This window comes from Aspergillus niger (assembly GCF_000002855.4).
Source record: "Aspergillus niger supercontig An02".
In the NCBI taxonomy this organism is placed as follows: domain Eukaryota; kingdom Fungi; phylum Ascomycota; class Eurotiomycetes; order Eurotiales; family Aspergillaceae; genus Aspergillus; species Aspergillus niger.
The window spans coordinates 1,198,908-1,226,805 of NT_166519.1; the positions used below are offsets into that span (position 1 = coordinate 1,198,908).

The window sequence follows — 27,898 nt, forward strand, 5'->3', positions numbered from 1 at the left end:
TGGGGCCTTTATTGGCCGGTTTATAATTAACTGGTAAGTAGTTCCTACTTGTGGTAGAAGATTTTGGATGAGTGAGGATGGCGATGTTGATAGATAGGGGGTGGCGATCTAGGAATCAGGTTGCCTGGACAGGGTCATAGTGATACTCTCAGCTGAACCACAGGCGTAGTATATATCATGTATAATCATAAATGGCTTGTACTGTCTTAGTCTTGGAGGAATAGCTTGCGTAAATGTAAGCTTTGAGGAAATATTTGTATTTGCTTATGCAGAACAATACTTCTTTTTCACAATGACAATGCTCAGCTACTAGCTGAGCTGATGGAATTGTGCGGGGTGGAACGGTCAGATATTTGCAGATGAGGATTTTCCACAATCGTTAGTAAATATTTTCGAAGCAGCTCAGTAACTTCCATGGCTTGTTCTTCTTTCATCAGATGCGACCAGTACATAAGTTGAACTTCAGTCTTGTCCGGCTGAGCGGTCACAACAACAAGTATATCGTTCTAAGCCAGCCACGTCAGCATTGTCTTGCTAAAAGTTCTATGGCCCATGTACATATATGTGTCTCTTCATGCGTCTCTATCGGTCGAAAGGAAAGCTTTCCTGTACCATTGGACAATGCGCTCTCCACTGAAAAACATGTATTGAACAGTGGTTGATTCTGGTTTCCTGGTAGCAATAGATTCTCAAGGTCCACGAGTGAGCAGAACTGGTGTGACTTGTCCTCAAGGGTGTTTTTCTGGCTCCACTCAAGTGTCTCTAAGAAAGAGGACCCTGCGATCAGACGAAACCGACGTGGAAGAACATTGAAGATTGAACCGACCATGTCCTGAACTCCATCAACCGGTGCATCGCGTCCTGACATAGTCGTGCCAAAACAGACGTCGTTTGATTGGCAGTATTCTTGCAACACCAGTGCCCACGATAGTTGGAGTAAGATTGTCATTGTCACTTCATACCTGCTGCAGAAGCGTTGCAGAATCTCGGTGTCGACCAGTGGGTTGACTACGCATTGGACCTGAGAAGTAGCGCAATTGTCCCAGCAAAGGCAGTCCATGGAATGTTTTGGCCAAAGACATTGCGATAATCCACTGAGCTTGTGCCGCCAATAATCGAGATGCTGACTATTTCTTTTCCAACTGTCAAGGTATGTCACCCAAGAGCGGTATGGTGGTGCTAGGGTGGGGAAAGGTAATCCGCGATAGGCCAAGGAAAGTTCATGGAGAATAATCAGCACCGAGCTTGCGTCAAGAAAGGCGTGGCTGCCTTCAAGTTTGCAAAGAACCTGCCCAGCATCAGACTGGTAGACCGTGCACCTGTAGGGCGTAACTTGGCTCTGCTGAATCTCTATGCGTGATTCGCGTAGAGCGGCAGCGAGATCATGGGAACTCAGTTGCGGTAAAGCCTTAGCTTCTGTGGGGCATTTATCCAGAACAACATGGTATTCGATACCATCAAATTCCGTCAAGACCGTTCGCAGCGCAGCATGACGCTTAGAAACTAAACCCCAAGCCAAAAGTAAGCGTTCAATGTCAATCAAGGCTCCGTTAGCAGTAACTTCCCAGATTGTATAAGAGAGAAGGAACGAGGAGTTCATTTTCCGAAGCAGTCCCTTGTGCGGATCAGTGCATGGATACACGTCCTCTACCTTGGCAGATCTCGGTAGCTTATTCAACTGTTTCAAATCGTCTTCCAATGATGCAACGTCCTGATATCTATTAGGAAGAAATGGCCTATCCTGAATGACTGCAGCCTTGTTTTTAGACCCCGGAGACGCCCTCAAGGCAATACGGTGTATTGTCTTGGCGTCGAAAATATCCTGAGCAGTGATATTGATATTCTCGTCACGGCATTGTGCAACGACTTGCATTGCTAGAATTGAATCACCGCCTAGGGCGAAGAAGCTCTCGTGGACACCGACATCATCTATGTCAATATGCAAGACAACGCCCATTATGCGGCGTAACCTTGTCTGTATGTTGGAGATGAATTTTTCCATGACGACACTGGGTTCCTGAGGAGACATGTATGATTCCAAAATTTCTAACGGCAGTTTTGATGCTTCCTTCTGCAAATCAGCTCTGCCGGGGAAGCCAATTGACTCATGTGATACATGTACTGGAAGGCATATTGAAGGCATCACTGCATCCGAGAGAGTGCTTTGAAGCTGTGCCATAGCCTGATGCAAGCGGGCCCTAGTATCATTGTCCGGGAGCTTGAAGACACACGAAGGGTTAACACCTGAGCCGCCATCAAACCCGACAAATAAGGCTAGTTTTGGTGTGTTTGTATCGATAGGAATAACCCATTCTGCCCTCAGCGGAGTGTTTTGCCCCAGAAGCGTTTGAGCCGTTCGTTCTACTTCATTAAGTACCCGGCGTTCCTCATTCAGGTCCTCAGGGTCGATGTATTCGGTGGCCTTCTGCAGTAAATCCCCCACAGTATCTGATGACGAACTAAGGATCATGTTCACAAGTCTGCTCATCTGATGCAGGTATCCTTTGACTTTGTCGGGATGGACCACTTCAGGATCGAACACACCGCGTAATTTCATAGTGTCCTCTGCGTATTCGCATATGATTGTAAGAACTTGAGTCGCAAAACTAGCGTCAATCTGTTGTTCCAATGTATCTACTTCCATAAGTTCCAGTAGACTATGAGAACGTGCTTTGGGAAAATGTGTCCTTGTTGGCTGAACAATGAGTAAGCTTTGGAATTGGCTAGCACTGACGGCTTCAGAACTGCATTGTCGTATTCTGTGAATCCCAAAAAGCTCGTAAGGCATCATGTCTAGAGCATGCTTTTGTAGACGTTTCAATTTAGTATGAACTTTCTCGTCACTGTGGATAGAGATGCGTAGGGGAAACGTGGTGATCGTAGGCCCGACAATGCCAGCTATTTCGGAGCTGTTGCGACCCGTTACGGTTACTCCAAACATGACATCCAATGATCTTGTATAGCGGGCCACTACGAGGGCCCATGCGAGGCGGCATACAGTCGAGAGAGTGATTTCATGTTCGTTGCATCTGTGAAGACAAAAGCTATGGACATACCGCTCGACCTTTCGGGGAATATGGCCTGGGGGAACATTGGCTGGAAACGGAATTGCTGCCAAATCGACAAACTCATTTGCCCAAAAGGATCTTGCGGCCAATTCATCCAAGTTTAGGAGGTACTTAATGAAAGGGACAAACGGGGATGTCACAACTGGTGTCCCGTTATATGCGGTTTCCACGGCATTCACGATCTGACTGTAGGAGTACGAGTCGAATAACGCATGATGCAGGGTTAGTTTCAGTGTAGGACTAGGCTCATGCGCCGTGGTATAGTGGAAAAGTGGTGTTCCTGTGGACATTATTATATTTTGATTTTGACAGTTGGTCGTTGCATCCGCCCATGCTATGTCTTCCCGAACGACGACTTGAAATCCGCGGGAGAGTCGAAGGAACTCAGGAATTAGGGATATCCTTGTTCTCAATATTGGATAAGCCCGAATAGCCATGCGCAATGCATTGTGTAGCTTCTCCCAGTCGATACTTGACGGAAGTTTGAATACAAAATCAGCTTGAAAAGCCCCAGGTTTGTTTACAGTCCAGGCCAGAAGACGCTCCTGAAGGGGAGTACAAGGATAAATGTCTTCGATCGCTTCCGGATCGATACCACATTGGTTTGCACCAAGGCCACGAAGATGTTCCACGTCGCCATTGATTAATGAGAATGGAAATATTTGCTGGTAATTTTCGGGCTTTGCTGGGCATGCCTTGATGTATTGGGCCAACGTGGCGACGGTCGGGTTGTCAAATATAGATGCAACAGTGATATTGATACAGTGCCTAATACGCGCTTCATTCACCAAAGCAATTGCGAGAGCTGAATCTCCTCCAAGATGGAAGAAGTTCGCGCTGACATCAACATGGTTTAGAGGTATCCCCAATATATTTGAGAACATCTGGGCGATACAGCCATGGAGAGTCTCAGATGGTTCGGCAGGGCTTTCACTCGGCCTATTGTGGCTGGAACGCGTCATATTCCGGAGGGATTGTAACTCTTTGTCAGATAAGCGTGACATAGTATTGCGCAGCATCTTTCGATCGACCTTCCCAGAGGACATCAATGGTAACCTTTTGATCCGAACGAAGACATCTGGTATCATATATCTGGGGAGTATCTCGCGAAGACTGGACTGTAAGTTCCGCACCTTCTCCCGAGATTGCGCCTCGAACTCCATGAGCAGCTCTTCACTATCCAATATAATGTTTGATTCCGGGGTCATCTGTCCAATGAACAACACCAAGATTGGATCATGGTCCCCTATTCTGACCACCTCAGCAATTGGAGTTATGTCAGACCATATCTCCTGAGCCAGATGCTCAATCTCCCCAAGCTCGACTCGTTGGCCTCGAATTTTGACTTGTGTATCCTTTCTTCCCATGTAGACAATGCTGCCGTCGGAGTTCAGTCTCGCCAAATCGCCGGTTTTATAATAGGCTTCGGGCCTCTTTGACCACGGAACATCAGATATGAATGATTGTGCCGTTTGCTCTGGTTGGTTCAAGTATCCCTTACCAACTATCGGGCCACCAATGACGAGCTCTCCAACTGCTCCAATGGGTACAAGCTTCGAATGATTTTCAGGCTCAACTATCCAGGACGATCCTGCAGCACTATACCCAATATTACGCGGATCACTGTCCTGGCTGAGGCTTGATTGAAATGTCGATACCACTGCACATTCTGCTGGACCATACGCCTGGGTTAGGTTTAGTCGCCCTGCCCATTGGGAAATATCCGAAGGACGCATAGTTTCACCACCAATAACTAGCGTCTTAACTTCAGGTATAGCGTTGAAATCAAGGAGTCGTGCCACGGAAGGCACCAGCTCTATCCAGTTCACTCGAAGATCTAAGATTGCTTGCTGAAGGTTGTCCACCCGCTGTGACTCCGAAGGGATACATACAGAGCCCCCTAGCATTAGGGGAGTCAATGTTTCAAGGATGCTGACATCAAATGCGTATGACGCGAATTGTAGAACGCGGGAGGTATCGCCTAGGTTCTGCAGGGGGCTGCTAAGAGCCATGTTGGTACAGAAGTTTCCATGGCTGATGACAATGCCCTTCGGGGTTCCAGTGGAACCTGAGGTGTATGCGATGTAAGCCGGCTGATTAGGATCAGATGCCGATAAATAATTCTCTTTGGTTTGAGATGAAAGGGTGACGGAGTCCTTTATTGGAATGGTAATGAACTCACGGTTCAAATTCGATGTCGGATATTTCTGCGTGGCCGAACAAAGAATAAACGGGGCCTTTACATCATAACAAATGGCCTGCACCCGGGCTTGGGGAAATGAAGGGTCAATGGTGACAAAAGCAGCCCCAGCTTTGAGCACACCCAGCATTGCCACAACTGTCCACTTTGACTTCTCAAAGACTAACGGAATTATCATTCCAGGCAGCACATCATTGGCATATAAAACTTCACAAATCTCCGACGATAAGATTTCTAGCTCCCCGTAGGACAAGGATCCATCCCAGGCACAAACGGCTTCAGCTTCGGGCCGCCTGAAACACTGTCGCTCAATGCAATGATGAATCGTATCACCCAAAGATCCCGTGGGTGATGCTCTATTCCACCTACCAATTTGCCATCGGTGCAAGTCACTGAGCAGATCTACGGACTTTAGCTGAAGTGTAGACTGCAGGCTCTTTAACGTGTGGATCAAGGATGACATTAATAATTCTGCTTGATCTTGATCCAGAAACGACTCTGGACTGTAAATGCATATCCGAAAGCGGGACTTTGAATAGTCTATCCCTATGGTAAGATCGACGTGCTTCTGGCACAGCTGTTAGAGTTCAAACGGATGAGAAAACAAGCTGCACGGTGCGAACCTTTACTTGAGCCAATCTTCCAATGGCCTTGAGCCCAATATCCTCGAGGAGAAACGTGTTGAAGCGATCTTGAGAGCCCGTCTCCCCATATTCCCAGTTTCTTACTTTAACCAAAGAGACTGCCTGCACCATAGGCGCCTCTTCGTTTACGTATGCCCTCCATTCCTCCAGGATGCCGCTGTCTGAGATGGCACCAAATAGTACCGTAGATGTGTTGGTATACTTGGACAGGAGAAGAGACCATACCGCTTTCAAGTCTTGAAATTGAGATTGATCCCCTTGTTAGCTTTGGTATTCAGAGACGGAAAGTGTTGTTCCAGCTGATTTCGAGTTTGTGCTAAGATTGTGTAGAAAGCACGAGTCAGGCTGAGATCCACGTGATCCGTTGTCGTCGTTTTCATGAGTCATCTTGAGACTTGGGCAGTGCAGACGAAGCAAACCGTTTCGAAAGCATATCCAATACTCAAAGCTCTCATTACTACTTCCTTACACACTCCATTTATATGGTGAATGTATCCTTAATGCTGCACGATGCTTGCAATAGAGCATTTCTGAGTCAACATCTAGAACTGTGTTTCTTGGTTCTGCAAAGCGTCATGACTCTCAAATGCATTGGCAAAATACCAAATGCCGGACGATCTTCTGCAGCTGGTCATGATAAGAGATGATTTGTCCAAAAAAAACGAGTTTACTCTGACTGTTACACGAATAAATCTAAAATGTTGCATATTGTGTCACAACATCTTGATCTACATCAATCGCAAATGCAGTCCAGCCAATCCGTTTTCTTCCTACAGTAGCGGGGGCGCCACTTCGCCTATACAGCCGCATATAGGAGGGGCTCAAGGGATGAGTGAGAGAAGCCACTTCCAGAAATCTCGCAGGCAGTTCCAATCTCGGATGATTCCAGGATTATCCTGTTTGGACACACCGACAAACTAACGTAATATTTTGTTCATCTGACATGAAGAAGCCCAAAGGGCCTGTAGGCCGGGCTAGGGCGTTCTGACCATGTCTCCGAGGTTGTTACGGCCATCCTTTTTCTGAATGGAGCCGACTTGATATGAGACATACCCTTAGGGTAATTCGCCAGATGCAGATACGAATGCGTGCGTGCATCATACATAGAATGATTGGGATGAATGATTGGCTAACTACTATCAGTAGACTTCTAGTATCCCACCATATCGCCCTCCACACGAAGGAAATATCGATAGGCAAAACCAAACGTTGTGACCTACCTGCTACTAGTGGTGAAATTCGACATATATTACAGAGAGGGCATCACATATCTGTGGAAGCGTATTTCCACACTACTGTTTCGCCTCATCACTGAGTCTTCAAGCTTTTATCGAGACGGTCTATCCTTTCTTTTTTTTTTGGACAGATTTCAGCCCACTTTCAACCTTCCCAAACAACATGACTTTCACCCCTGGAGTTGGCCCGAATGGAATTGCACCGCCTAACTCCTCCGGAATTCATGTCATTATTGTTGGCCTCGGTGTGGCCGGCCTAACAGCGGCTATTGAGTGTTATCGGAAAGGCCACAGGGTCACCCTTTTCGAAAGATCCTCCGTGGTCAAAGGCGTAGGTAAGTGTCGGAATATACCATTGCTTCGAAACTTATAGCTCATCGGATCTCGAAACAGAGGGTGATGGCATTACCATTGGGGCGAACGGCTCATGTGTCACTGCCAAATGGGGCGACGGGGCTGTACACGAGCGAATGCTACCTCTCCGATTTCTTATCGAGAAGATCAAGGTTATCGAGTATACAGGCTATGACTTGGGTGAGTTTGAGCTTCGTGGGTATAACCGTGGTGACGGATATACCCTCAATCGAGGCACATTGGTTACGGTCATGTATGAGCATGCGCGCGAGCTTGGGATAGACATCCGTCTGAACTCCCCTGTGACTGACTACTGGGAGACGGACTATGAAGGAGGCGTTGTTGTCCACGGGGAGCGCATTGCAGCAGATTGCGTCCTCTGTGCAGAAGGTGTGCACAGTAAGGGCAGGGAGAAGATCACTGGAGAACAGCTTGTTTCATGGGAGACTGGCTGGTCCGCATTCCGAGGCTGCTTGAATACGGATGCGGTAGCGGCCGATCCTGCAACACGATGGGCCCTTGATAACGCTGAAGAATATGATCAGACGGTTGGCTGGGTATCGGATGACATCCACTTCGCGCTGTGGAGGGGGCGAAAAGGAAGAGAGCTTTTCTGGTACTGTACCCATGAGGTAGGTGCTCTCTTGTTCCAGATTATCTATATGGAAGTTTTTAGTTAACATGCCCAGAATGAGTACGCCGCGGAAGAGGGGTGGGATGGTAGTATAGATGTTGTTGAGAATGTTCTTGACACTATCAAGGATTGGCCTGTGCGGCCGCAGCTGGAGCCACTCATTCGGAAGGGGAAGGGCGGTTGGTATGTCGATCAGAAGTTGGTGACAAGGGAGCCCATGCAGACATGGTTGTCTCCTCGTCGAAGGATGATGGTTATCGGCGATGCCTCCCACGCCGCCCTTCCGTCTAGTGGCCAAGGGGCTAGTCAGGCAATCGAAGATGGTGCCGTCCTAGCAATTGCACTGGAGCTAAGCGGAAAAGAAGACGTTCCTTTGGCTCTGTCTGTCGGGATGGCGATCAGGTATGCTGATCGACCCTCGAGGCGACAATGCATCCCTTGCAGTAACGGCTGACCTTTTCGATAGACACAAGCGAGCGTCTGTGATCCAACGCGGGGCACCGCTAGTCTTGAAATCCATGATGAAGACCACCTGCAAAGATTTACGGAAGGATCTGAGTGGCGTTACTCCTCCGCATCCAAGCTGGATCTTTGACCATGACTGTCAGGAGTACACCTACCGCGAGTTTGCGAAGGCTGCAAACGCCATACTCACTGGTCAGCCCTATGAGCCCTCCAATGCTCCAGCGGATGGAATGTATCGGCTAGAGTATAATAGCCAGATGGGTGGATGATTCAGCCATGAGGGGCATGATATCTCCCTTCGAGCGAACAGCATCAGTGGGGTTCCTTCTTTCGTCAAGATACTGCCCATACCATCCTGATGTGTTACACAAGGGAGTATCTGTCTTTGCTTAGGGGGAGCCAGTTTTGTCTCGGCACATTAATTAGTTGGGAGTTTACATCGGCAGACCCGCAGATGAGTGTGTTAAATCTCAAATTGGACTTGAACCCTAATTATCATCTATGCCAAGTAAATCCGCTGCAATAACATATCCAATCAGGTTTGTTTATCTCTGTGATTGAGAGTCTACTATCTAAGTACAAGGATATAGAATCATTGCGTCATATAAAACCGTTTCTGCTTTTCATTAGATGCAGAGTAGATCTAAACAAGTAAGTGTCCGAGAATGAACCTGGTTCTGTCCACAGGCCAGTCTCTACTTCCCACTATCTTGTATAAGCCTCCACGAAACCGTCTTATTCACACCTTGCGTTTGGACACTGGCGATCTACAATTTCTAAAAACCTTGTATAGCATCATGAGGAGGTTTGTATAGGTATATGATGTGTCCGTGTAACCACCCTCAACAAATAAACTTTATACTACGCAAATTGAGAGTCCTAAGAATGCGTCTGCTTCGACAGCTTATCTCACCTGAAGAATGAGCTTCTGCATGTAACTAGTTATGTAACCTCCTGCTTGTCCTTGGACTCGCCCTCTTCCCAAGTAGCAAAAACCAGACTACTACACACATGTTCCAGTCCAGAACACATCCTTCAGACTCACATTATGGAATACCAAACAATAATCCCCATCACTCTCCTTGTCTTTGCGATTTACCATGTCCTCAAATGCCCTGGAAAGTTCAACTTGGGCAAAGCCCCAGACGAAAAGAAGTTAATTTGGGCTGGATATCACAAAGTACGCATAACTTCAGATCTTTGCCATGTAGAATAGCTATCTAATCAGATCATTCCTACTATCTGTGCAGGGAAAAACATCATCTCAAACATGGACAATACCCAGAAAAGACTACCGTCTTCGCATCCTGCCAATAAGCATGCTCCCATCGCTCCGAACAGACCATCGAATAAGTTTCACGGCGGGGGTACATGATGTATGATCTTACTTCTTTTTCTCTTCAAACACAGCGTGAATCAAGCTAAAAGGAAATCCTGATACAGTAACAACAAAGCCGCTTCACGAAGACATTCGAATGTGCTGCATTCGCTAAAAGCGTACAGACCAATCTAAACAATAACCTAAGTAAAGACATTCATCTCCTCCCCTCTGCACCAGCAGTATCACTATAACAGAACTAAACCCTCCAATTAATCAGGCAACGTCCTTCCAATAATGTACGAAGAGATGGAATACGCACTGGACCGCGAACTCGGCAACCCACACGGTGAGCACCACCCCTACTTACTACACACGATAAATCCTAACAACAAACACCCAGAATGGCACCCCCTGCCCACCTTCCCAACAATCCTCCGCATCATCGCCCTCGTCTCCGGACGCATCAACATCGGCCTCCCCCTCAGCCGGGACCCGACCTGGCTAACCCTGTACACCAAATACCCCCTAACAATGATGGAATCCGTCTCGCTCATGAAATACCCATCTATTCTCCGCCCCCTAGCTCAGCACTTCGCCCCCTCTCTCCGCGAACTCGACTCCATCCGCGACGAAATCACCGCCCTCCTCACGTCAGAATACGAAGCCATTCTATCCGAAAAATCAGACAGAAACACCATGGTCCGCTGGCTATGGGAGAACTGTGAAGAGCACGAGAGAACAATAACTTACCAGAGCCAGGTGCAGGCTATGATGTCCATCGGGACGGTGCTGGCTAATGCGGCGGCCGCGGCACAGTGTCTTGAGGATCTGGCGGAGCATGAGGAGATGATTCCGTTGCTTAGGGGGGAGTTTGAAGGTGTTGTGGGTGGTGATGGTAAAGATGAAATAAGTAAGCAGGCGTTAACCTCGTTGAGTATGATGGATAGCTTTATGAAGGAGTCGCAAAGGTTTAAGCCGCCGGGGGCTGGTGAGTCTTTCTTCCCTTCCCTTCCCGTCCTATAGTGCCTTTCAGGCAGCTTGTTCTTTATTGGTCTGACAAACAATGTTGGTACGATAGTCACCTTCGAAAGAAAAGTCCTGGAACCGTTTACTCTCCCCGACGGCACGCGACTCCATGCAGGCGAACATATCGCTGCGCCGGCGTTCCATGTTGGCTGGGATCCGGAGTATATTGAGAACCCGGAGGTGTTTGATGGGTTGAGGTTTCATCGGCTGAGAAATCAGGGTGGGTTGTCAGCTACTACTGCAGCTGGTAAATATCACTATGTGTCTGTGAACGAGACGTCGCTGCATTTCGGGTATGGGCGCAATGCTTGCCCGGGGCGATGGTTCACGGCTATTCAGATTAAGTTGTTGCTTGGGCGGTTGTTGGTGAGGTATGATGTTACCTCTGGGGAGGGTTCGGACACGGTTTTGATCCGAAGGAGGAAGGGCGGTGAGGATGGTGTGTAGATGGTGTTGTTGTGGATAGTAGAGAATTGATGAGGATATATAGTGTAAATAGGATTAATTATGCTATTACTGTGGACGACGATTACAAGGAACTGTTACTTTGTCTACGGAATAGAAAGTTAGAGAAGTAAAAACCGTTATTAGTGAGATTGAATAACACTATAGTGATATAATTGAAACCAAACAAATGGCATGGCGGGTATAAGTTCGTAACATGTCATAAATGAGATCCGAATCGGATCGATCAGAACAGAACAGACGCGCGCAGCGTTCTCGTGCTGATAAGGTGGGACCGTGAGACAAATCCATCCAAGCATGACGCATGAGCGAGTCTTTTGCGACTCGGTGCGTGGATTTCTCCTTCCTGAAACCTCAAAAAGGTTGGCTGGCAATATGTTGCCAGAATGGCCCTCATTTGATCCTTAATATAATTGGCGGAGAGATTCCAGGGTCCTTGAAGGTCTGTATGATGGGCGGCCACTAATGCGACCATAGAGAATCATCTGTCGGAATATGAAACACAAAAATACCCAGAAATGGATAACTCCATCAGATATAAGCGTGCACAATATTGGAGTTTCAATCCTTGGCATGATGGTGTCTCAGGCGATCCACTCCATCTCGAACGGTATCCCGCAGACTGAAGCCTCCGAACAGCCAGTCATTCGAGTGACGACCGTAGTGGTTCACTGTGCCGCTGTAACGACGGTAATCGTGGCCGCTTCGGCGGGTGTGGCTGGAGGATACGCGCTTGTAGGTTGCGCTGTGGTTGTCATCGTCGGTGGAGACTCTGCTAGGAGACATGGTGAAGACGGGGCTCGCAGAGCGACGAGGAGTAGAGTTCGCAGGAATGCTTCGAGGAATGTCGAAGCTAGATGATGGAGAGGAGCGATTCGAAGGGATAGAAGCCGCGGTCGGAGAGTGAGAGCGCGACCGGAGAAATTGTTTTACGCTGGACAGACGGCTTGCCTTGTGATGCCTAGTCTTTGTAGCGTGGGAGTTGGTGGTGGCTGATGAGGTGGATGAAGTAGTGGATTGAGAAAGAGCCCGCTTGAGTGCGTTTGGTTGAGCGGAAGTCTGGTGGTCGTTGTTCATTTCCTTTATGATTGTTCTTGAGGAGGAGATATAAGAGAAGAGTGGGATAAACTCGTGTAAAGTGAGAATAAAGCAATCTGAAAAAACAGGGGAAATGAGCGTATTTATGTTCCATCGTCCCCTCCTTCCGTGCTCATTCCGAGCACATCTGGAAGCCCACCCATCAGCCTATCAAAACAGCACTGGCCCTATCCGGGGCATGGGGCCCCCTGCCGGGAAGCCCGAGGGGACGAATGAAAGAATGCCAGCACCGAGGGGCTCCATCGATAGGGCTCAAATGGCCCCTTCTTGAGTCACGGACGGCAGCTGAATGATGGGCCAGTCGGTGAGGATCTCCAGTTATCTCCACGCGTCTGCCCTATGCCTCACGAGCCCGCCAATCAGTGTGCCTGTCACCGGGGAATGACCCATCCAGAGGCTCCATTTTCACCGCTAGATCCACTGCAGCAGCGTCCACAAGGCTGCCTTGTTTCTGTCCGCTGTTCGGGCGCGCCCGTCGGAAATTGATTGTGTGTCCTTTGGTGATAGGTAGTTGGAATGTTCGTCCTCGTTGTTTTTGTCTAGATCATGAGTGAGCTGTCAGCTCTGGGGCATTCCAGACAATTTCCAGAATTCTTCCCACGAAGCGACAGCACGGGTGAGAATTCAGCCCCCACCTTGCAGACAGGAATGAATGATCGCTCGGACTTAAGCAGGCAGGATAGGAAATGATGTTCGAATTCGGACTAGGGACGGGACATAGGGCTTACGGCTCACAGGAGGTGTTTTCCCAAGTGTTAGTCTCAGCTAGTGCCGATCTCCACCATGGTCTGTCTCTCTCTCTTTCCCCTCCCCAGGCTACCGCGAACCGGAGAGAACACACTCACGGATTGCTTATAATAGCAACCGCGTGAAAATGGCTCTTATCTGAAACATGATCCCTGCTCAGATTATAACGGTCCAAGTGCGGGATATATGAAAATGCCTCGATGGAATGACATGAGGGAATTAGAGGGAAGGCGATGCGCTGCGGATGGTGTTGAATGCGAGACCAACACAACAGCGACTGACACAGAGAGCCCGTCTCAGACGGCCTTCCCAATTGGGACGCCGCCCAATGGCCCACTTGAGGCTCTTGAGCTCGACCAATGACATCATGGCCCTTCACGTGCCCCGTGCCAAGAGGGCTGGCCGGCACGCGCTTCCGAGCACAAGGAGAATGGGAATTCCTACTGGGAAGCATACGGGCAAGAACCATGCTGCGACGAGTCTTGCTCCGAAGACCGTCCTTTTCTTCATTATCTAGTCTTAGTATGACCTACCGGTCTTGCTATTCTGTTGGGTCAAACAAGCAGCCACCGACAACAACAACAAAGCTCATCGCATGCAGAATGCCCATTCAACGCCATGAAATCAACCCTCGCGATGCAATGCGTCAAAATCTGCCAAAACAAGCACTGAGATATAATCAATAGAAACAGCACAAACTAACAGACAGTGCAAACAAGCTATTGCTCCTCCTCCAGCGGCCACAACGCAGCGCTGGGCCTTTTCCACGACCGAGGCTGCTCCGAATGGCATCGTCGATGATATCGCTCAACTGACAGGTATCCAGCTCCGGACTTGACATCAGCAACTCTTCCTCTTTCAGCAATCGAATCTGAAGGTGGTAGAACAGAAGCTTCCTGGGGCATCCAGTATGAAACGAGCACACTTTCTCCAGTAGTGGTCGTGGTCGGCAGCACAAAGAGTGATCGCGCCTTATCCAGGGGTGGACGGATCATTTTCCGGAGGGACCCCGATCCCGATCCGGCATGATGGCCTGTGACTTGCGAAGGGGCACCAGACGAAGCTGAATCCCACGGAGCGTACCAACGTCGATGGGTTCGGGCCGTTCTGGAACGAACGATACCCGCCGATGCGGCATCATCCTCGAGCAAATCCTCAGATCCCACGGGTGTCAAGAACTGCTGTTCGAATTGGCGTTGCTGCTCAGCAATGATGAGCGGCAAGTTTCGTCGTTCACGTAGCTGCGTCCCAGGGCCGCAATATGGCCAGGAGTGGCGTCGTCGATGGTGAACTGAGTGTGGCATATCAACACAGAGTAAGAGCAACTAGAACTATGACTAAAGAATAGATGAATTTGTTAGGAATCGGATAGCAACGGACAAGGACAGACTATAAATACCAATGGATAGATCGATACCTAAGCAAAGAAAACAGGAGCAACCCAGGCAACAACAAAATACCCAGTACTTCAGTCAGTTCCTCCTCGACAAGAATGATCCCAAGGCTTGCCAACAGGGCAAGCACTAATCATGGTGAGGTAAACTGGACACATCTCAACAAAGGCCCCGGGGGGCAGTTGGTAACAAGCCTCGCGTTATAAGAGCTCAGCCTTTGCCCATGGGTCATGAGGCTCGCACGTGCAAGGCGCACGCGTCGGCGACAAGAACACTGGGGAGAGATCACCCGGGCGACTAACTGACTGAGACGATCTGGGGGTGCCCGCTGAAGAATACATGATTTGAGCCATCCTTCACAGGTCATCCGCTAGAAGGAACCGGATAGACGCGCCTTGAATTGAGTCACGGAGGATGAGCAATAGTTAGCTATGACAAATGAAATAATAGTCAGCGACTGGCTTGCGGGGCGGGAAGGATGCTAGTTAATAATTATAATCAAAAACTAGCTTTGAAATCAAGCGCCTAGAGATATTCTGCCTGGTTCCGTCAGGAATATTATACAGTTACCCGCTGGGCGGGTTCTGCAGGTTCTGAAGGTAGAATATGGTGTTCGTACGGATCTCCAGATGAGCGGCATGATCAAAGCGGGGTACAATAAAAAGTGACTAACTACATGGACGACGTATCCTATTCACCAAACACGGACGAGTGATCTACAGTCTGTTGCTCTTATCACAAGCTCGCGAGTGCTGATATCTTTGTTTCTCTTCTCCGGCACGAGAAGCGATCAGCGCATATTGTTTGGAGGCGGAGATGGAGATGTTGCATGTTGCTGTTGCATTGCAGCACAGACCTGGCTTCTCCCCGGTTTTTCTTGTTTGTTGTCATCTGATAGGTTGTTCTATACTTACTGACTAGCTAACAGGTAGTCTGGCTACATTTATATATCCAGATTTATATGTACCTAGGATATCCTTCTGGCTAGCGGCTAGACGGTGTATGGATGTGAGGTGTAACAGTCGAACATTCCATTACACTCTTGGTTGGTAGCGCCGCGATCAGACATGGCCAGTGCATGGCAACCCCTCCAGAATTTATATATGAAGAGTATTTGCAGTTATCGTTCCCTGTTTATTCAACACGGCTCCCATGCTCTGCCACGACAGTTTGTGGAATATGAACATCAGTGTAGTTCCCAGATCGTGATAAACGTGGGGTGAAGTTGGCTACTCCGTAAGCCAAAATCTGGTAAATTTTCCCATCACCCAGTCACGTGGTCTAATGGTTATGATTTCTCGTTCACATCAAGTGAGTATCTCCTCTACTGAGGCGCCGAGAAGGTTCCCGGTTCGATCCCGGGCGTGACTACTCTTTTTTATCCTTCTATTTCATTCAATTATCTTGGTTGCTAAATTCTGCCTCTCGTACTGTATACTATGTTTTTATTGTTTGGGTTGCCTGGTATGTTGTGTCCAAATTGGGTTTGTGAGATCCATGGTTATCCTCGTCCTCCTGGTGGGGACGTGGCCCGCACAGCACATGCTCCTTTGCTTTGCTATAACTGTTGATCTTGGATTATCGGTCCCACGCAATTATCGCAACAGATACAACGCCTTAACTTGATCCTGTAAGCTTTGTTGTCTACTTCAGGTGGTTGTCCGTTATGACCGCAACAAATTCTTCCCGGTCTGAATCATATCAGCCTCGTCGTTTCTCTAAGAAAAGGAAGACATACCTTTTAGATTGGGAAAGGTGATGGTAATCGGCCCCGTCTTGTGCTCCCTATTTAAATTTTTGGCTGCCCCTGATGCAATCTTTGTCATGTTGAGGACCATCCCCCGTGAGTAGCTGTTTGGGGAGAAGCTGACTTGATTTCCTGCTCTGGATGGTTCTGATGTCGGTATGCTCATTGTGAGCCACCTGTCCATTATATGGTCGCCCCAACGCGAAGCAAGACAAATGGTATTTCCGTCGCGCCATAGCTGCACTTGCGAGTCTCCTTTAACTGACTTTTTAGGACCGAGAATTAGTAGCTTTTCTTTGGTCATGAGGGATGTCGCTCTTCTGGAGAAGACCAGCTTATATGTTGATGCAAGCGAGGACATGAACGCCATCAGTACCTCCTCTTCATTGAAATCCACTGTCATATCCCTCAGCTCTTTTTCGCAGTGAGAGAAAAACACTCGGTGATCAGCCCGGTACAACTGGTCAACGTGTGATGATATGTAAATGGCGGATAATGCACGGGGAAACCTCACACGGAGATTAGAATGGTCATACAGATAGTCCATATCCCTGAAGAGGTAATGTAGACTGCACTGCTTCCAGTCCGCGCGAGTTCGACATACCATCACCGCCTTGTAGCGTTTCTCGTCCGGCGCAATGTCAGCGACCTCATATACATGGCCTGAGCTTTTGGCCTGAGACCAGGTGAATGCAGGCTTTGTGCTTAACCCCAGAACAACCCTTTCCAGTTCATCCACTGCCTCTTGTAAGCGGAATTGGATGCCAAGACCTATGTTTGGGTTGCTACTGTCGTAGATGTAAGTGAACAGTGGATGGTAGTTCCCATCTGTTTTGCTGGATCTCTCCTGACCAGTATCTGACCACTTCAGCAAAATGAAGCCTGAAGCCGTCGTACGGCTGACTTGTACATGGCTCAGAGGCATGAAGAATTCGGTAGTCTGTCCAGGCTTGTCAGCGGCTGAAGAGCTGATGACCATGCGTCGGATAGAGCGCCACGCCTCGCCAAAAGACCTTTCCAAGATGCGCACTTCGCAGGACCTGTGCACGGTAGGTGGACTAGTCGATACCAGGCTAGGCATTCTCAATTGCTCAACAGATTCGGCTGGACTTTTGAAAATGACTGTCTCAGTGAATTGGTCAGAATCAAGCGGCTCCCGTATTTGGACAGCATCAAAGTATGCTTTAGGCATACTGATCACTTGCATGATATCTGACATGTATTGAAACGAAACCGACAAACTCATTGTGTCGAACTTCAGTGTCACGGGTTCTGTTGGCTTTGGCACGGATAGATTGGTGAGTGACGCATTTGATACCTGAATTAACTGAGCCAGATCCCCTGGTGCCACTGATAATGTTTTAGCTTCGTCATTTTTAGCCACTTTGACTAGACGTGTAGGCACACTTACAGTCTCGCTGTAGGCAGAATGTGCCGTACTGGTTGCAGAGGGTGATTTTGGGCTCGCTTTCACCATACTTAGTGGACAGGAGCAGCATGTATGGAGCTCCTCTGGATCGCATACGGAGCTTCTTAGTCCCAATGCCTGCATTCACAAAAGTCCGGAAAAGAACTTGCTCATCCTCTTTACCAGCATCTTCCAATTCTACCGTGATATAGCAGAAGTTTCCTGGTTTAGCTGGTTGGCCATCCTTCCCAATCATCTCTTCAGGCTGTAAAGGTTCCCAGAAGTCGAGGTTTTGCGAGTGGATGGCAGCGTAGTCAGGGATATCAACAGCGCTAAATTGCCCAAAGTCTTCTTTGAGACCCTTTGAATGGCTTAGCCTGAACAAAGTAAGGTGTTCGTTGAAGAGCTTACGTCTGACAGATCTGAGATCATTTTTCTGATTTCATCCTCCAAGAGCAGCTGTGGGTTGTCACAATTCAAGACTATGTCATATAGGATATATGACGCTTTCAGAAGATCCACATATGCCTGGTGACTTGAGTTACATGACAGTGCAGACGGGCTCACGCTGCCTCTGGTGCTTGCAAGTGTTGATCTTTCGCTATTTGCAAGGGCTGTCCTGGCCTTTCCAAACATAAGCATCTGTCACGAGAGAAAGGCTTAATGCGTATGTATACCTTCAGAAGCCACCATACAGCAACCAACAGCCAGCATCTCGCAGTGAGTTGCTGAGCTCGCTCTTCCTTGTGGGCTATATGATCAAAATTTGCGAGGAGTTCTGCATCAGGCTGATGGGTTTTATCGCGTGGTTCACATCGCAGCGATCGGAAGATCTGCTCTCGCAGTTGCCATCGGTGGAGTTCTTGTATTGCATCAGCTCCTGAATGGCCGGGGCTACCCCACGGCGTTGACTCGCCTGGCTTTATTGAGGTTGACCGTTGAATTCGCCCTTGATTCTGCATATTTGAGAATCCAGATCCTGGTCCACGAGCCCAAACCACTTCTTTCTCTGTCGAAAAGGCCTCTGAAACAATTGATTGTGGAGGACTAAAAGTTGATGAAGCTGGACTAGTAGGTGAAGTGTACGTAGTCGCTGTGAAGCTAGACGTGTCCGAGTGTCCCGAAACAACGGATTCGGAGGAAGCCGAAACATGAGAGGGCTCTTCTGGCGGACATGAGGGTTGTGTAGCGGCAGGATTTGGCCTGGTGGGTTCCGTGCCATCCAGCTCCGCTAGTATAAAGACGTTCTGCTGGCGAGGCGTCGATACTGATATTGATATAGGCGAGACGTCGTCATGTGCCTGCCAAGATGAAGGAGTTGGTGGAGGTAAGTCTTTTGCCGAATCTTTTGTCGCCGAACTTTCAGTTCTTCCTAAAGACGGTCTGAAGAATGAGAAATGGTCATATCTGACTAAATTTGGAGAGCTCACTTGGTAAGAGAGCCGACACATACGCCTAAATAGCATGTATGAGCCACAATCTTGGACTTGAGATCGTCAATAAATGCTTGCTGTGTCATCCAATCTATGGACTGCCATAGCTGCCTTCCGTTTTCAAAACCTGTATTTCGATACATGTCGACCACCTCCTTCAGCTGCTGTAAGGTCCCTGAGCAAGAATGTAGGCACCGATATAGAGTATGCCTGCATTCGTCATCTGACTCCGCGAGCTCGAACTTCCTGGTGCTGACATCATCCCTCAAGGTTTGAAACACGCTATGCAGGGATGCCAGACTAGCTACAAGCTGGTTGAAGCCGTCAGGGGCATCTCCGGAGATAGAATTGCATGTAAGATATAGGTCGCGTGCCAGTTTGGTAAGTTCCGGAATATCGGCAGCTTCGGAATTAGAAGCCATTTCTAGTCTTTTCCTTATCAATGTAGGTAAGCTATGATGCCTTACTAGTCTTAAGAATAAACGAGCCGGAAAGAATAGGATATTACCGGAATTGTCAGTTGACAAGTGACACACGAGTAGGCAGCAAATGCAAAACACTCGTGTCAAAGACAGAGGCCGGTGGAGACGAAGGGCGCAGCACGCAGCCAGTGTCTCAGATCGATAGCTCGGCATACGTACCTTATAAACATACAGATAGGCGAGAAAGCCACGAGGCAAATTCAGAAGGGGGGATGGCGCAACTGGAGAGCTTCATGTGACTCCCTCCGACATTGGGGTTGGCGCGAAGTTCTAGTGTACCATCAGAAACCCCGGTACTTGGGCAGGGCACGATAGCAATCTCGTGTAGAGAGCGCATCGGAAATGCAATCAACAGGCAAGATCACTACGAGGCGCAGCACAGAGTATGACAGCAGGGATTATCATTGCAGAGCGAGGGTACGAGGGAATAGAGTTTGGGCCAAGTGCAAATCACAGCGTCAGGAAGTGATAGCTCCCCGGCGATTCAACGCTCTAGATTTGTAGCCAGCGACAGGTGGTTGGCTGACATAGGGTGTGGTTCCTTTCAGTTTGCCCCAGGAGCAACAAAGAGCGGAGTCGCTATACCCCGGATCATTGCATTGGGGTCAAGTTGGTCAAATCGAACATTCATGCATAGGATGATAATCGCGGGATGCTGTGAGCAGCAATCAAGATGGCTGTATAGCATTGAACTCCATATCTAGATGATCTTGATGAACCTTCTGATCGGATCCGAGAGCATCGGCTCCGTGACGGACTGTCCATGCCATCAGGAAGGGAACAACATCCATGGGCAGATCACCAACCGCTGGTGCGTGCGGAGTCTATCTAGCGTTAGCGCATGGTTCCTTCCTTTCATTGTCCGGATCCAGTCAAGACCACCGCCACTCGTATATGCCAGTTACGGATCTGTACTTCCCTCCCTCCGCAAGAGAGATTCTCGACAAGTACCATCAATGAACATGAAGATGACCAGGCCAAATGAAAGAATGAACAAGAGGGAGAGGTGTGAGTCAAAGAAAGCAAACAAACCCAGCAAAGAAAGCGGTGGGTCATTCCGACCCAAACAGGCATAGTTTAAGGATGCCTCAGGCGATGACGGGAATCCACGCGTTTCAGGGGTTCAAAAATAGCCTCAGCGTCAACAATAAATAGCATCATCGGTCTTTCATTGACCACTTTTGCTTTTGTTTCTCATTGTCAGGTCACGCTGACAGCTAGTGCCGATCACTATGGCATTTATAACATCGCTCGACTCCCTTTGGGCGGCTTCGAGCCTCCAATTCGACAACGCCTTCCAATTTATAAAATCCCTCGCCGGCAACCATACCGACATTCCAAAGACAACCGAGACAATACTAGAAAGCCAGATTGGCTGGTCCAATCCTCCAGACCCGTCCAACATGCCATTCAATATCGATTTTCAGATGATTTTCTCGTTGTTCTACTTCCTCATCATCTTCCTTATACCTGTCTTCCTCACCAACTATCTCCTCCCTGCCACGAGCCACCCCAGACGCGATCGCTTCCTGTTCGGATGGCACCTATTCGATGCCCTCGTCCACTTCGGCATGGAAGGGCTCTTCCTCTTCCACTGCTTCTTCAGCTACGCCCCTATCTCCCCCAGCGAGAGCCGCGACCCCGTCTTCCTCGGCGACAAAGACCACGTTTACGGCGCCACATACTCCAACTCACCAACCGCCAAACTGTGGCATGAGTACGCTCAAGCAGACCACCGCTGGGGTGGTGCCGACCCCACCATCATCTCCATCGAGCTGATCACTGTGATCTTCGGCGGTATCACCGCCTCCTTGATCAGCTATTGGGTCTACCAGGCGTCCTGCCGGCAGCCGAGGGAGAAGGAAGCGATCAAGGGAAAGATGTGGTTCATGATGATTGTGCTAGCGACGGCTGAGATATACGGAGGCTTCATGACCTTCCTGCCGGAGATGCTGACTGGTAATACGGCGTTGGCCACTGATAGTTTCCTGTATTTCGTGCTGTATATTGTTATCTTCAACGGCCTCTGGGTCGTTGTCCCTGGCTGGATTCTGTGGGAGGCGTGGAAGGAGTTCACGGGCTCCTTCAATGTCAATAAGAAACAGCGGGACAACAGCTCCCCCAGGCACAAGCTTGGAAGGTGACTAGATGAACAGAATGTTCGGACGGATGATATGTCAACACGGAGGCAGCCCCATTACATGTGAGAACATGCTGTCGGGCTGCACGGAGGATTATGATACCCTGTTTCTTTGCATGACATGACCTAACGGGGATGCATAAGCGCTTATTCTTTTTCTGGCATACTATTCGGCTATATATTTTTGGATACGATTATTGATACGTATCAGTTCGTGACTAATGTTGATTGCATATATCAGTACATCAAACGTTCCATATCTGATCTGATCTCATCTCATCTCATCTTATCTTGGTGACACAACCACCTGGTAACCCCACAAACAGTGAATCATAATCAACTCAGCCCAGACCGCACAATCATCCATAACCAATGAAAGCCCAAGATTGTCCGAGATGTCAAACAATCGCGAAAATCCACTCTTGAGGGGCCAGCCAATAGATGTAGGCGCCGGAGACGCGTTGACGTGAACTGCCGGGCTAATCTAATCTATGACCCCGTTAGGATCATTACAAGTGAATGACAGCATCCCTACTGGGCTGAGATAGATACACACCGCGTTACACCGGCCATTCCTGCAGTCTCGCAAGCACGCGCATGACTCACACCCAAAATAACAAGCGATATTGTAACAGACATGAACACAAGGGAATACCCATCTATGCATACTACAAACTAAACAAATTCCAAATCGGCCCCATAGCCAACAAATCCTCCATACTGACGTCGGAGCCCACTCCATCCACATTAACTCCAACACCACCCCCAGAAGAAGCCGCCATCTGGGCCTGCTCCTGATTCCACCTCCATCTATCCATAGTAGCGCAACGCGCCTGATGCGCCTCTTTCCACATGATCGTCCTAGCTTTAATGTGGTTGAAGATAGGTGGGACATGCATATGCTCAGCCAATGCCTGCGCAACAGCTTCATCGACTTTCATCGAGAAAGTATCGACGGTGTCTTCGAAGCTTATTGTCTGCCGGGCCCACTCGCGGTCCCAGCAGCCCGTGGGGTCATTGTGAACGAGGAGGCGGGAGAGGATGGCGAGCCCGTGGCCGATTTGCGTCCAGCAGGTGTATGGGAGTTGGAGGTAGAGTATGGGTGGGATGGAGAGGAGGGTGTCAAATAGAGATCGTGTGGCGTTTAGACAGGCGCACAGGACGTCGATTTGGGTTAGAGGATAGTTGTTGAAGGTTGCGTCTCCGAAGTCGCGCTCTAGGGCTGTGCGGTATAGAAGTATCTCTAGGGTATGGTAGTGTAGATTGAGCATTACTGGGGACATGTTAGGTCCCGGGGGATTGGGTTAGGTTGATGGAGGGACGTACGAGATTGAATGAAATCACCCGAATATAAATCTTTGAGTTGCTGAAGTTCTTTCTGTAGCCAGCGTATTGCCATGGTTTTTGGTGCTAGGCCGGTAGGAATGTCCTTTTCGTGGTACTGGACAGCGCGATAAATTTTCTCCCCCAGGTGGGCTATACGGACTAGTTGAAGGAGGTATGGGTCGGTTTCACATTCGGCTGCTTCCTGAATTCTACGACAGCAGTCGTCTGTGGATGTCATATATTCCATGGGCTCTTTTTCTCCGAGGCATAATGAGAGCCTGATATGGTCAGCATTGAATGGTGTTGGATTGATGGTATGACTCACATATTGACCATATAGTAGCATCCAAGGTAAGCTCTCAGTTCCTCTAAGGTGCGGGAACTGCGCATGCGTTCATCATAATTGAAGACCCGGAGGTAGGAGAATACCGTGCCCGGAGTACACATTTTATTCTCCCGGTGGAAATCGAGGTTGATCACCTGCGCCTCTAGGATATGGAGATAGTTATTGATCATCGTCGAACGCGGCGCAGGCACCATGGTCTGGGTCCTGATGAAGTATCAGCATTTTGGATATCATAGTTGCATCTAAGTGCTCTCACCAGCCAAGGTACGCAAGGAATCCCTGAAGTAGATCCAAGCTATGCTCCCCGCTAGCTAGCATATGCTCCATCCAGTAATCTCTAGCTCTGATCGAATGAGCCGCCTGTGCAGATCCACCTTGACAGACAACCGCTGGAATAACTAAGTTCAGGAATGGCTTAATGGTGCGTAAATCATCAAGACCTATGCGAGGCGAGCGTATCACAAAAGGAAGAAACCTTGTGATACGCTCAATGAAATCTGCGAGCATTTTCTCCACATCCTCATCTAATACAGGAGGAATGACCAAACCACTATCAGTGGCAGACAATGGACTAGGATTGTTGCCGCCGATGCTTTCTATGTACCTTTGAGAGGCCGTGAGTAGTGAAGTTACATCATCAAGCTTCTTTTCTAGTCGTCCGACGTCACTACTATAGGCGAGTCAGTAGCCATTGAAATATTATGTATATCCACAACCACATACGACACATTGTGCCGCTTTACCGTGTGCGGTTTCGAAGGCTGCCTGGTACATTCTTTCCCCAGGCGATGACATCTGGCTCCATCGTTAGTGCTTATCCTTGGGTTAGGTGGCCTCGTCCGTCTCTACCTTTGGCAAGCATCGGTCGGACCGGGGTCGCAGCGGACCTTGGCTTTGGAGCACGGCCTGCAGGCCTTGAGATGTCGAGCGTCAGGAGCGGACATCTCGGTCGGAAGCGGAACAGGGTGAAGGCGTGGTTGTGAGTTGAAGATGTGCAGGGAGTGAGATGGTGGTGGCGCCGGTCGGCGTAAGCGGCATCCCGCGTCCGTGTCGGTCTCCTTTAGCACCGACTATATAGATGTCAGATATGATGAACTTTACCCGCAATGTTTCAGCATTTAAATGAAGATTGGATTTCCTTTTCCTTTTCTATGATTCATAAGAGCATATCTGACTTCTCTAAGGACCTCATCATCAACACAATGACTGTGACAGACGACTGCACCCACCGCTACCCAGAAACCGGCATATCAGTCCTGATAGTCGGAGCCGGGGTCGCAGGACTGATGGCAGCTCTCGAATGCTGGCGCAATGGACATAACGTTAGAATTGTCGAGAGATCCCCCGAAGAAGTCACTACAGGTAAGTAAGCTACTGTCTCAACTAGTACAATTGAACACATCGCAACTGACGAATCTACTAGGTGACTCGTTCACAATTGGCCCCTGTGCAACCCGCGCATTCAAACACTGGCCCAAACTAGCCGAAGAGAACGAAAAGATTGCATTCGTGCCTGATATTGCCTTCTACACATTGAGTGGTGATCGTGTGACAAACTCAAATCATATTGAATACAGACAGGACAAGGGGTCCAAGAAGGTGCCAGGGCATCTCACCCGCCATTGGAGGCCCCAACTTCACGGCATGCTTCTCAAACAACTCTATGCCATTGGAATTAGCGTTGAGTACGGATGTAGGGCGATGGATTATTTCGAGGAAGGCCATACAGGGCGTGCAGGTATAATACTGGAGAATGGCTGTCGAATGGAAGCAGACGTCGTTATTGCAGCTGATGGGTTGAGAAGCCATTCGACCAAGGTGACACTGGGACAGGAGATTCGGGCACGACCAACCGGACAAGCCTTGTATCGGACTGCCTTTCCCGTCGAGCTAGCCATGGCTGATCCATTGGTCCGAGAGAGGTTTCCGGTGGTAGGGGAGAAGGAAGGACCGATTGAATTTTGGGCTGGGTATGACCATACCTCTACAAAATATCTGTCTCCATTATGAAAAAAAGACATTCTAATTGACAAAAGCGAGCACTATCATTTCCTCGTCATCAGGACATCCGATATCATATCTTGGACTTTATCACACAAGGTGAGTGAGCCAAACATTTCGCTTTAACAACGAGACCAAAATATATCCCTACCCAATTAGATCTTTAACACCACAAATAACGTTAGGCCTACGAAAGCGCCACAGAATCCTGGTCTCACCGAGCCGACCCCGAAGACGTCTGCAAAATAACCTCAACCATCCCTAACTGGCCAGAAGTGGCAGATCGACTAATCCGTCTGACCCCCAAAGACCGACTCCTTCACTTCCGCGTGATGTGGCGAGATCCTCAGCCCACGTGGGTCTCGCCAGCAGGCCGTATCGTACAGATCGGAGATGCCGCGCACACCTACATCCCGGCATCAGGTAATGGCGCAACACAGGGAATCGAAGATGCTGTCTCTCTAGCTACCTGCTTGCGAATGGCGGGAAACACCGAGCAAGCTCCCTGGGCGCTGAGGATCCATAATCGGCTACGGTATGTTTATTGCTATCCTCCTCGCGAAACCCGGAAGAATAATTGTATGGTCCTCGTTAATAACTGATTAAATCCACATACAGCTTCGTCCGAGTCTCCTGTCTCCAAAGGCTAGGCCTCATCAATCTCAAAAGCTACTCCGAAAAGCCCAAGAAAGATAACTTCACACCGAAGGGGCTCCAGTATCTAACAGCGGAGTGGATCTGGGGCCATGAGCCGGAGAAATACGCCGAGGAGAACTACAGCAAGGTACTAGATCATTTGCAGCGGGGCACTCCGTTCCAGGATACGAATATACCCCGCGGTCATGTGTATCGAGACTGGACAATTGATGAGATGTTGGAGATGCAGGAGAGAGGGGAGGAGATTGAGTTGGATGGGGAGTGGGAGTGAATGCATTGCTTTTTGGTCTAGCCTTTATTTTTCATAGATCATATTTATACTTATATGCACTTAGCTGCCATGTTAGGCAGTATTGACTACCTTCTATAGATGAAGAACATTATGATGCTTAGAAATATAGAAGAAATGCAATTGGGAATCATGTACAACTCTCAACCGAAACACATCATATATACAGACAAAAAGAAAACATCACTTCCTAGATAGCAAATCGACACCATTGTTTATTTACCACCGGCGGTACTATCCACAACGTTAGCAGAAGAATAGAAACAAGTCTGTACCATATTTAACATACCTCAGGAGGTCCCGGAGGTGGAGGACCGGGAGGGCCAGGGCGGTCCCAAGGCCCCGGGGGCCCAGGAGGAGGGGGACCATGAGGACCACCAGGGCGATCCCAGGGATCTCTAGGTCCCGGAGGAGGGGGAGGTCCCGGGGGGCCACCGGGGCGGTCCCAAGGGTCTCTAGGGCCTGGCGGAGGAGGTCCAGGAGGGCCGCCAGGAGGGCCACCAGGACGGTCCCAGGGGTCTCTTGGTCCCGGAGGAGGAGGTCCGGGAGGACCACCGGGAGGACCACCGGGGCGACCCCAGGGGTCTCTCTGATCGGGAGGAGGACCATGAGGGCCAGGAGGTCCAGGAGGCGGAGGACGAGCCCAGGGATCTCTGGGATCATGAGGGGGAGGACCGGGAGGGCCAGGTGGCGGGCCACCAGGACGGTCCCAGGGCCCAGGGCCTGGAGGAGGAGGGCCTTGAGGCCCGGGAGGAGGGGGATTGTTGTGATGGTGGTGATGTGAGAAGAGACCCATTTTGGATAGGTTGAGAGGATGGTTATTGTTGTTGTCTAAGGATGGAGAAGGTTAAGGTCTTAAATAACTTCCACGTTGCTTTAGATTTGGGCGGCGGGGTGGGGACCGGGCCACAGTAGGCAACGCCTTTCTTCAAGCAGAAGTGGGACACTGAATTCTCCGTAGTACTTCGTAATTATAGCATAGATGACATTGGTCGGTATGGGGCTCTTTTGTGGCTGGGTTGCTACTAAGTACTATGGGTATGAGACGGCGGTTCTATGTTCAACCCCTCCGATCTCCTCCGCGTTTGACATTGTGTCCCCATCATTCAAAGTATCAGGGGGGAGGGGAAATGTAAAAAATGTTGCCTATCAGGGGCTGTCAACGTGCATCGGATGCGAGTCTAATCCATGGTTGGACTGGGAATATTATTGAGACGGGGCCCCTCTAATACCAAGTTTAGGGTTCCTAGTCTCCATAGTTTTGGTAAGTGGTTCCTGACAAGCCCGCTGTGGCATATTGTGCTGGTGGGAACCTCCTCTTTAACTGTGGATATTGATCACTAAGATGAGAAAGATGTCATGAACTATTATATCCCATCGTGTCCAGAATTACTCGCAATTACTCGTGCCTGATATCA

General features: G+C 49.1%; 11 protein-coding genes and 1 non-coding gene across 12 annotated transcripts; 6 read left to right on the forward strand and 6 right to left on the reverse strand.

The window, feature by feature from the left end:
* Positions 1 to 520: 520 nt before the first annotated feature.
* An02g05070 (uncharacterized protein) lies at positions 521 to 6,299 on the reverse strand (the record flags this gene model as incomplete). Its single annotated transcript, XM_059746282.1, has 3 exons — positions 521 to 5,836; positions 5,892 to 6,169; positions 6,269 to 6,299. The coding sequence occupies 3 exons, from the start codon at positions 6,297 to 6,299 to the stop codon at positions 521 to 523; spliced, it is 5,625 nt and encodes a 1,874-aa protein (XP_059599964.1).
* Positions 6,300 to 7,310: 1,011 nt separating this feature from the next.
* On the forward strand, positions 7,311 to 8,869 carry An02g05080 (uncharacterized protein; the record flags this gene model as incomplete). Its single annotated transcript, XM_001399609.1, has 4 exons — positions 7,311 to 7,482; positions 7,541 to 8,133; positions 8,191 to 8,537; positions 8,602 to 8,869. 4 exons carry the CDS (start codon positions 7,311 to 7,313, stop codon positions 8,867 to 8,869), a joined length of 1,380 nt encoding a protein of 459 aa, XP_001399646.1.
* A 185-nt stretch (positions 8,870 to 9,054) lies between these two features.
* An02g05090 (uncharacterized protein) lies at positions 9,055 to 11,525 on the forward strand (the record flags this gene model as incomplete). Its single annotated transcript, XM_059746283.1, has 8 exons — positions 9,055 to 9,058; positions 9,140 to 9,251; positions 9,394 to 9,405; positions 9,543 to 9,780; positions 9,829 to 9,967; positions 10,199 to 10,909; positions 11,000 to 11,318; positions 11,447 to 11,525. 8 exons carry the CDS (start codon positions 9,055 to 9,057, stop codon positions 11,523 to 11,525), a joined length of 1,614 nt encoding a protein of 537 aa, XP_059599965.1.
* Positions 11,526 to 11,973: 448 nt separating this feature from the next.
* Positions 11,974 to 12,489, reverse strand: An02g05100 (hypothetical protein; the record flags this gene model as incomplete). Its single annotated transcript, XM_001399611.1, has 1 exon — positions 11,974 to 12,489. One exon carries the CDS (start codon positions 12,487 to 12,489, stop codon positions 11,974 to 11,976), a length of 516 nt encoding a protein of 171 aa, XP_001399648.1.
* Positions 12,490 to 12,849: 360 nt separating this feature from the next.
* On the forward strand, positions 12,850 to 13,774 carry An02g05110 (hypothetical protein; the record flags this gene model as incomplete). The annotated part of the gene is made up of 4 exons (XM_059746284.1): positions 12,850 to 12,970; positions 13,062 to 13,126; positions 13,248 to 13,378; positions 13,483 to 13,774. 4 exons carry the CDS (start codon positions 12,850 to 12,852, stop codon positions 13,772 to 13,774), a joined length of 609 nt encoding a protein of 202 aa, XP_059599966.1.
* A 202-nt stretch (positions 13,775 to 13,976) lies between these two features.
* An02g05120 (hypothetical protein) lies at positions 13,977 to 14,561 on the reverse strand (the record flags this gene model as incomplete). The annotated part of the gene is made up of 1 exon (XM_001399613.3): positions 13,977 to 14,561. The coding sequence occupies one exon, from the start codon at positions 14,559 to 14,561 to the stop codon at positions 13,977 to 13,979; it is 585 nt and encodes a 194-aa protein (XP_001399650.1).
* A 1,360-nt stretch (positions 14,562 to 15,921) lies between these two features.
* On the forward strand, positions 15,922 to 16,022 carry tRNA-Val (CAC). The gene has a single exon. It is a non-coding gene; the product is annotated as a tRNA-Val (tRNA).
* A 273-nt stretch (positions 16,023 to 16,295) lies between these two features.
* An02g05140 (hypothetical protein) lies at positions 16,296 to 19,661 on the reverse strand (the record flags this gene model as incomplete). The annotated part of the gene is made up of 6 exons (XM_059746285.1): positions 16,296 to 16,342; positions 16,390 to 16,858; positions 17,003 to 17,787; positions 17,924 to 18,228; positions 18,374 to 19,189; positions 19,237 to 19,661. The coding sequence occupies 6 exons, from the start codon at positions 19,659 to 19,661 to the stop codon at positions 16,296 to 16,298; spliced, it is 2,847 nt and encodes a 948-aa protein (XP_059599967.1).
* Positions 19,662 to 20,953: 1,292 nt separating this feature from the next.
* An02g05150 (uncharacterized protein) lies at positions 20,954 to 21,865 on the forward strand (the record flags this gene model as incomplete). Its single annotated transcript, XM_001399615.3, has 1 exon — positions 20,954 to 21,865. The coding sequence occupies one exon, from the start codon at positions 20,954 to 20,956 to the stop codon at positions 21,863 to 21,865; it is 912 nt and encodes a 303-aa protein (XP_001399652.1).
* A 664-nt stretch (positions 21,866 to 22,529) lies between these two features.
* Positions 22,530 to 24,477, reverse strand: An02g05160 (uncharacterized protein; the record flags this gene model as incomplete). Its single annotated transcript, XM_059746286.1, has 5 exons — positions 22,530 to 23,104; positions 23,188 to 23,396; positions 23,513 to 23,737; positions 23,790 to 24,203; positions 24,383 to 24,477. 5 exons carry the CDS (start codon positions 24,475 to 24,477, stop codon positions 22,530 to 22,532), a joined length of 1,518 nt encoding a protein of 505 aa, XP_059599968.1.
* A 258-nt stretch (positions 24,478 to 24,735) lies between these two features.
* An02g05170 (uncharacterized protein) lies at positions 24,736 to 26,462 on the forward strand (the record flags this gene model as incomplete). Its single annotated transcript, XM_001399617.1, has 5 exons — positions 24,736 to 24,895; positions 24,957 to 25,503; positions 25,570 to 25,633; positions 25,720 to 26,069; positions 26,153 to 26,462. The coding sequence occupies 5 exons, from the start codon at positions 24,736 to 24,738 to the stop codon at positions 26,460 to 26,462; spliced, it is 1,431 nt and encodes a 476-aa protein (XP_001399654.1).
* Positions 26,463 to 26,699: 237 nt separating this feature from the next.
* Positions 26,700 to 27,276, reverse strand: An02g05180 (hypothetical protein; the record flags this gene model as incomplete). Its single annotated transcript, XM_003188561.2, has 2 exons — positions 26,700 to 26,714; positions 26,770 to 27,276. 2 exons carry the CDS (start codon positions 27,274 to 27,276, stop codon positions 26,700 to 26,702), a joined length of 522 nt encoding a protein of 173 aa, XP_003188609.2.
* Positions 27,277 to 27,898: the final 622 nt, after the last annotated feature.